The sequence below is a fragment of the Chiloscyllium plagiosum genome, unplaced genomic scaffold (assembly GCF_037043375.1).
Source record: "Chiloscyllium plagiosum isolate Xiang-an unplaced genomic scaffold, Cpla_swu_hap1 HiC_scaffold_35, whole genome shotgun sequence".
NCBI classification, from domain to species: Eukaryota; Metazoa; Chordata; class Chondrichthyes; order Orectolobiformes; family Hemiscylliidae; genus Chiloscyllium; species Chiloscyllium plagiosum.
In genome coordinates, this window is record NW_028270173.1 from 61727295 (window position 1) to 61735894 (window position 8600).

Sequence of the window (8600 nt, forward strand, 5' to 3'; positions counted from 1 at the left end):
GAAAGAATAAAAAGCCTTCAAAGACATCGAAAAGGTGAATGTTCAACTAGAGAATGAAAACAAAGCATCACTATGAAAACAACCTTGCTTCAATTAAAACGCAGTGTTTCTGGATTCTCAGCCCAGTGCTCGGCCATCCATCTGCTTGTTCGTTTTTGTTTTTTTCTTCCTCTCTCTCTTTTGTAGAGATTTTAACGTTTTTTTTTGTAAAGAAAATTTACCTTGGAGGGGTTGAGGTCTGGAGCGAAGTAGCTGTACCTTATCTAGCGCCCTGGGCGACAATGTTGTAAAGTTCGCATCGTACTCCTGTACTTCTGTAATTGTGTACACATGATAATGAACCTGATTCTAATTCTTCTTAGTCTAATTAGAAGGAATCAGGGGGAAAAATAGACAAAAAAGCAACTTCCATGGTGTATTGAATTTCCCTGATATTTTCCTTTCCCTCCCTCCTTTTGGTTTCCTCAAAGGGTAATATTCATCTCTTTAACAGAAGGACACGTTTTTCATGGAACCGTTCAGAAATCGACATTGGAGCTATTGTTACTGAAGCTGGTCTGCAAGTCAATACCAAGGAAATTATTCCTGAGACTTATTCCGAAATCAACAGCGTGGTCAATGTCACGGGGACTTTGAAAAAAACACGATGGTTTATGTTAGTGAGTCTTTTCATCACATTAGCAGCATGCTTAATATTAAGTAAAAACAATGACTGCAGATGCTGGAAACCAGAGTCTAGATTAGAGTGGTGCTGGAAAAGCACAGCAGTTCAGGCAGCATCCGAGGAGCAGTAAAATCGAAGTTTCGGGCAAAAGCCCTTCATCAGGAATGATGTAGGGCTTTTGCCCGAAACGTCGGTTTTACTGCTCCTCGGATGCCGCATGCTTAATATTACCGAGATTGTTCTTCATGGCAACGGCAGGGATTATGTCGTGCAGATTGTGCCTCAGTATCAAAGCTTATCTTCGGAAGAATTTTCGTCGCATCAGTCACAAACACCTAATTTATTACTTTTCAGATTGTTGAACAAAGACATAACTTTTTCAGATAATGCACATGACTTAGTTGTTGAATTTTTTTCAATGATCTATTAATGTGCATTTTCTCCTGAATATAAATTTATCAAGCAGTGGTGATTTGTCAATTCAGTTCACTCTCTGGCGTGTTACTAATAGCTCTGCTAGCAGTCCCCAGCTGGCAGTCTCTGTGGACAATCATCTTTGGAATAAATAATGCTCCTTTGGTGTAATTTTGTGTACATATTGTCAAGGTCTTTGCCAGGCAAGGCAGGCACTTATGTTAAGCTCAAGCAATGGGATACCCTGTAATTTACCAGATAGATCGGATTTATTACCCAGTCCTTGCTGCGGTCAGTATCCCTGGTAAGACAATGATACGAGGTACTACACATTGAACATGCATGTGGGAATGTTACGTAATGAATCCCCTATTTGGCAGTGTGAGTCAATTGAAATGTAATTGCGTTCTTTTCTCCATGTGAGTTTTATTTTTAAAATATCATGTCTATGAATGTGAAGCGAATGTTGAAGCAACATTGATAAAGTTCATACATCATAATCAGAGGTAAAACAAGTATTAGATGAGGAATCGATCGATACATTTTATCTTCTGATGTCCATTGGTGGGTCACGTTTGACATATGAGCACTTTTAGAAGTAACAAAGCTTTTAACTTTATTTTGAGGTAATATTTGCCTTCGATGTACAATTTTGTTTGTGTGCATGCTATTAATTTCAGCTTCTATGCTTCTTCCATTATCTGAAGAGGAATTCTATAATGTGAACCCAACAGAACTGAGCGAAATGCAGGGTAAGGAAAAGAGAGTAAAGATTACAGAAGGGAAGTATGTCTAAGACTCGATGTGGCAGGGGAGCTCAGAACCTTGTCCTGCACAATCTGTAATATGTGGGCAATCTTAAATCCTCTTGACAAACTAGAAGGCCACTCCTGTAGGAAGTATAGATTTTATCTGCTTGAACACGGATGTTGGTACTTGAGCGTTGAGAGTGTGTTGCTGGAAAAAGCACAGCAGGTCAGGCAACATCAGATGAGCAGGAAAATGGAAGTTTCCGGCCAGAGCCCTTCATAAGGAAGTGTTTGTACTTGAGCATCGATTGAATACTTAGACGTGCACCTGCAAGAGAGAAAAAGTGTGATATTGCAATATTTATCAAGATGTCAGTAACTACAGTAAGGTCAGCTATCGTGGATATTTCCTCAAATGAGGCCGTCTGGAAGACTTAAGAACAAAATGGTTGATATTCACATAGTTGCAGTACATTGCAGATGCGCAAACAGCCTGAGAGAGATGGAAAGACAAATATGGCAGCAAATTAAAAAGCAGTGTTTATAAAAGTGCAGACTCTAATTCCCCCAATATTAAGTTGGATAGGTAAAGTGCGAAATGCTTAGAGGCGGCAGAATTCATGAAAGATAGTCAGGGGAGGCTTAGGTGTATATGTGCAAAGCCCTAGAAATAAGGAACAGTGTGCGCAATGAAGCCAGACAAATTATAGGTGGAGAAGTGGAAACGACCTTTGGTGATAGCAGTGAATAAAAATTCTGATTGTAGGGATGGCAAATGTTTATCTGATAAACCATAATCTGCCAAACGTGGACTGGGAGCATATGTGTACAGGAAAATCCATCTGTGAGCACGGGAATGGAAGGCAAAGAGGTAATATTGCGAGGACATGGCCATAGGATCCAATAAGGTTGAATGGTGAGGTAAAAATAAAGATCTATCAAAATCATTGGATGTTAATGAATGTACAGGATTGTATAAGGCAAAATAAACGAATATTATGGCAGATGCCAAAGGCTCAGAAGACTGCAATCTGAAGAAGAACACAGAAAGGTTTCCTTAATTTAAAGTCGAGAGTGAAGGGAGGACATGAAAAGAACACTGGTGAGTAACGTTGAGGAAAATTTAACGCTACTGTATGTTATATGTTTATGAAGGGATAGAGAATAATCGAGAAATAAGTAGAGCTCAAAATTAGAATTGCTGGATAAAGTCAGGATGCATGTCAGCATCTATCTTTGTTTCAGACTTCCAGCAGCCATAGTTCCTTGCTTTATCAATGAGTAGGTTTCTTTAGAGATCAAAATAGCAATCAAGGTGTGGTAAACAGAAGTCACAGCTGAGGTTTTAAATGCTACTTTGTATCTATGTACACTGTTGATAAGCATAATATAGATATAGAAATCATGGATGAGGGAACTCTGACATAATTGAATTAATTATTATTGTGAGAGAGAAGGTGTAACTGCTTTTGGCAGGCTTCTATACCCAGTACAGTCTATCATCCAACATAGAACTTGTGCACTCTCCATGTTGCACGTAGAATTCATGACAGGATGACAGCGCACTCTCTAGTGCATAGACTGCCCAACAAGGCAAGAGTGCAGTCTCCTTGCTGTAAGCTCACCAATTACACAGTCCACGAGGCAAAAGGGGGCAGGTCCAATATCATTGTTGCATTAATTATTGCTGTTAGGATGGCAATGTGCTGTCCTGATTTCACATATCAAAGAGCACTCACATGACATGTTAGACTCCTGCATATGGAAACCATCAGCACACAGAATGAAATCATGTAGAAACAAATAAATTTGCCAAAGAGTATGTGATGACTGTTGTCTGTTTAAGACAACTAAATTCTTCAGCTATGCCACAAATGTTTTTACCAACCACATTTGAGTCTATTGATGTCATGAAGTTCATTCCTATGTATTACATCTCATAAGTTAGCTTCCTATACTGTATAGGTTTTCAAATTATGAATATGATTGTCTTTAAATTAACAATGTCTCATTTGGAAGTACAAAACAAGTAGTAGCAAATGATATAAGTCAAGTTGTAAAGTCTTCTGCCTCCTGCTTCTTACAGTTAATCTGGTGGCAATTCTGATCCTGTCACGAGGCAAGTGTGGTCTCTCCAACTGCATCACTCACTACCTGATGGCCATGGCTGCCGAAGATCTAACAGTGGTTGTCATCCATGTTATATTACACCGGATTAATAGCATGTACTTACCAATTAGTTTCCTCCTTCTGACGCCAGTGTGCAAGGTGAATCTTGTTGCCTACATTGTCGCTGTTGACTGTTCAGTCTGGTTCACTGTCACTTTCACTTTTGACAGGTTTGTAGCTATTTGCAGTCAGAAACTACGGACAAGATATTGCACTGCAAAAAAAGCAAAGGTGGTTATTTCTTCTGTATTTATGATCAGCTGTGTGAGGAGCATTCCATTTTACTTTATAAGTGAACCGGCTTATACAATTGATAACATGCCATGGCATTGCGTTGTGACAGATGATTATCTCATTTCCCCTTTGTGGAAGGCATTCGAGTGGATCGACAGCATTATAACGCCTCTAATACCCATCCTGTTAATTATCTTGTTCAATACTTTAACTGTGAGAAATATTATTGTGGCTAATAGAGTCCGCAAGGGTCTCCAGACAACAACTGTAGATCAGAATGATTTAGAGATGAAAAATCGGAGAAAATCCATGGTTTTACTTTTCAGTCTTTCTGCCAATTTCATACTCTTGTGGATTGTGCATGTCATACATTCAATTAACTGGCCCGTGATCAATTTTGTTTACATAGACAAATATTACAGCAACCCGATTTACATTACACAGCAAGTTGGGTTCATGCTGCAGCTTCTCAGTTGCTGCACAAACACTTGCATATATGGACTGACTCAGAGAAAATTCAGAGAAGAACTAAAAAATGGTGTGAAGTATTTATTTACTCTAAATGGGAAACTATGTAAGCAGTAGAAAAGTAGAATCGACTTGGATCAGAGATCATAACTGTGTATGAGAAACCAATTATTTTGGCGGGACGTTGATCCGCAGAAATGGGAGGCTGAACGTATGCATGGCATGACATCAAAACCTAAGAATAAACATGCAAAATTGAAATATCAATATTCATATGTGTCCAAAATGGAAAATGTCAATGATTATTTTCCGAATATTTGTATGGTGTTGGGGCACGTGCATGCACCACCAGATAGTAATTTCATACACAAAAAGAAGTGATCACGCTCAACAGTGTTACACAGATCCTTAAACTCCATTCTGTGCTACATTTCATGACATGCCATTTGCTTCCTGAAAAGCTCACATCAATAAATGGGATGAAACTGCAGACAAAAGAGACCCAGGAGATAATTAAATTAGAAGTAAACAATTACTTTCCAGTATTGACTTCAAAGTACTGACTTTGGATTCGCACATTTACACCCATGTCAAGGCAAGCAGGCTTGAATGCATCTGTTATTACAATGGATTAGAACGGAAATCGTGGTTTAGGAGTCACTATACTCCACGTGAATATTTGTCAAGAACCATCTCAAAGTGTAAAAGATATCCCCTGCACTCCTTGTGACTCCTATTAGTCTTGAAATATCCTTTACCAGTCATTGTATTCCTATGTAAGATGCGTGAAACTTTCTGCCATAGGATAGATGATGAACATTCTACTCGTCCTTTTGTTTCTTTTTAACACACAACTTTGTCCTTGCATCAATTAAATCCAAGACCCCAGAATTGTACTTGACCAGAAATCATTCTTCAAGCAAATGTTCTGGGGCTTACCTCAATTTATATTTGATTTTTATATGGTATCTGAACGCCACATTTTGATGAGTAGCTCTATTGAATTTGCTCATGAAGTTAATAATGGGACACTTGTTCCATCTGAAAAGGGGAACAGGTTTTCCTTGCCTAAGATATGCAAACCTGTCGTAATCCATGATACCTCCACATAAAAAAACACACGAATAACAAACCAATTTTTAAAAATATTTCCTTAGAGATTAAGTCTGCACCCCTAAATACATTCTGGTTAATCCCCTCTATATTCTCTCTCAGACAAATGTATTGTTCTTAAACCGTGGTGATCAGTTCTGGGCAACAGCATTGCAGTTGTGGTCCAACTAGAAGTTTCTGACGTTTCGTCATCAAATCACTGATTTTGTTGTCAATGCATTCCTGAAGTATTTATCCATCTCTCAATAAATCTTGCAACCCGCAAAGCTTTATGCGCATATGCTCTCATGTCACTATTTTCTATGAACTCTTCAGAACTATGTCATTTTTAGTGCATCCCTCGTCTTCAGCTGAATTGTTCAATTTCTGCATTCTGTTATCCTTGAGAGCAGTGGAATGAATAGTTTCACTAATTTTTTAGATGGAAGGTCTGCTAACCTGAGAGCCAGCAGTTATCAGAAGTTGGAAGGAATGTATACTTGATCTGATGTGATATGATTGTAAAAGCAACCATAGCTTGGAGAACCATAGGCTGCTTTCTCACGAGAGAAAGACGACTGGTGTTGAACGTCAGCATACCAGAGATGAGGGCTACATTCAGAAGGACTCCATGACAAGAAAAAAATTCTATGTTGTTGGTATCATTCTACATCACAAATCGGATTTGCAGCCAACTGAACTGACTCGGCCTAGGAGAATGATAGGGTTCACTGGGGTCTGTGGGAGGTTTTGCCAGTCATTGCAGATACCTCTCGGAGAGGGCAATCCAGACGGCACCACTTGCTGGGAGAGGCGGTGCAGGCGATGGTGATCACTGGAGTCTTAAAGAGGGCAGTGCACCCAAGTTAATCACTGGGACTTTGAAAATGATAGTGTGGTCAGGTGAAGAGAGGGCATGGGAGGTGGTTGTGAGCAGTCGCCCCCAGAAGAATGCAGTGGAGTCAATGTTGAAAGCCAGGAGGGGGCAGTGAAAATGTTGCTGATCACTGTGATCTGGGAGAGAGCGATGCAGATGATGCTGATGACCAGGCTGTGGGATAGCGTGGTAAAAATGCCGTTGACCACCAAAATCTGGAATAGAATGGTACAGATGATAGATTAGATTCCCTATAGTGTGGAAATAAGCCCTTTGGCCCAACAGTCCACACTGACCCTCTGAAGAGCAACCCACCCAGACCCATTTCACTCCAAATGATACACCTAAAACCATGGGCAATTTAGCATGGCCAATACCCCGCACATCTTTGGACTGTGAGAAGAAACCCACACAAATACAGGGAGACTGTGCAAACTCTACACAGACAGTCATCCAAGGCTGGAAGGGAACCTGGGATCCTAGTGCTGTGAGGCAGCAGTGCAAACCACTGAGCCACCGTGCTGCCCCCACGGTGCATATGTTATGGATCACCAGTGTCCGGGATAGGGCTCTTCAGATGGTTCTGATCACCAATATTATGGAGCAGGTCAAACCCCCTGAAAATACGTTAAGTAGATAGCCTAGACCTTCCCAATTTATTTTGCAGATAAACACATAGTGGTGCGTTACAGATACAATTCAATTGGTCAAATTACTCGACGTTAATAAAAGCAAAGTTTACCCATACAGGATATTTAACTTACAACAAAAACAGTTATGAAAACATTTGGCTTTGTTGCAACTCTATCGAAGTGTTTGACAAAATAGTAGATGTAGGAACTATTGCTAATTTACTGTCCCAATAAAATAACATCTCATAAACACTGTGTTGGCAAAAGAAACACAGACAGTCTCACGTGCAATTCCAGCAGCAGGAAGTGAAACCTCAGTATTTACATGCAACCGAGAGAGGGAGTAGATAGCTTCCACTTCTTCAATACCCCTTCGGTAACTGCTACTGAAAAAAACTAAACATTCTGACCAAACCCATTAATGCTGCTTCTATTGTTCTAATTTTTTAAAAAAAAACAGGCCTCACAAGCCAATTAGTCTTGTGGTTTTGTGGAGACTGCTCAGTACCTCTGCCTTTGAACCTCTCTTCAAAATAAAAGACAAAATATACCTCTTAAAACCATTGTATAGTCATGTCTTCCCCTCCTCCAAAGAAAATCCCATGAATAAACAAAGATGGTTTTTTTTTTAATCCTTCAGTCTTACATTATTAGCACATTGCAATACATATACAATACGGTTACTCAAACTTGCCATCATTCAACAGTCGACTTCAGTCTGTTCTTTACTTCCATTGAACACGACCAACTTCCTTCATCACAGTTAAGACAACGCGTTGGTAATTACATTCCTTCATCCTGCTGCTTGTATAATTTGAAAATTGACAATTAATAATAACAGCTGTGTATAAATATCCTGGAATCTTTGTCCTTAAATATTTCCAAAAATTTTGAGTGATTATGGTCGGTTTTTTTTCTCAGCAGAGAGCGGCGCGAGCTGGGCGGAAGTGAGGTTGGAGCGCAGAGCTGGTCGGGAAGGTAAGTGATATATAAAGAACTGACCTCGACGCCAAGGGTCTTTTCTCAGCAGAGAGCGGCGCGAGCTGGGCGGAAGTGAGGTTGGAGCGCAGAGCTGGTCGGGAAGGTAAGTGATATATAAAGAAAAGACCTCGACGCCAACGGTCTTTTCTCAGCAGAGAGCGGCGCGAGCTGGGCGGAAGTGAGGTTGGAGCGCAGAGCTGATCGGGAAGGTAAGTGATTGATATTTGAGTGGGTGTGTTCTGTGGGCATGGGCGAGACTCTCGGATGGTTTGTTGCCTCCCGGGTGCCAGGGTCTGAGACGTCTCGGACCGTGCCTTCAG

The 8600-nt window shown here is 40.3% G+C and overlaps 1 protein-coding gene across 1 annotated transcript; it reads left to right on the forward strand.

Annotated features, from left to right (window-relative positions):
- Nucleotides 1–1312: 1312 nt before the first annotated feature.
- On the forward strand, nt 1313–4815 carry LOC148141040 (putative G protein-coupled receptor 139). The gene is made up of 2 exons (XM_087979058.1): nt 1313–1382; nt 3914–4815. The coding sequence occupies exons 1-2, from the start codon at nt 1313–1315 to the stop codon at nt 4813–4815; spliced, it is 972 nt and encodes a 323-aa protein (XP_087835184.1).
- The last annotated feature ends 3785 nt before the right edge of the window (nt 4816–8600 follow it).

Bases quoted from the DNA above. Each gene is read 5' to 3' on its own strand.
- LOC148141040 (XM_087979058.1), top strand. From the start codon at position 1,313: ATGGGATACCCTGTAATTTACCAGATAGATCGGATTTATTACCCAGTC. The intron at 1,383-3,913 runs GTAAGACAATGA...TGCTTCTTACAG, and splicing joins TGCTGCGGTCAGTATCCCTG to TTAATCTGGTGGCAATTCTG.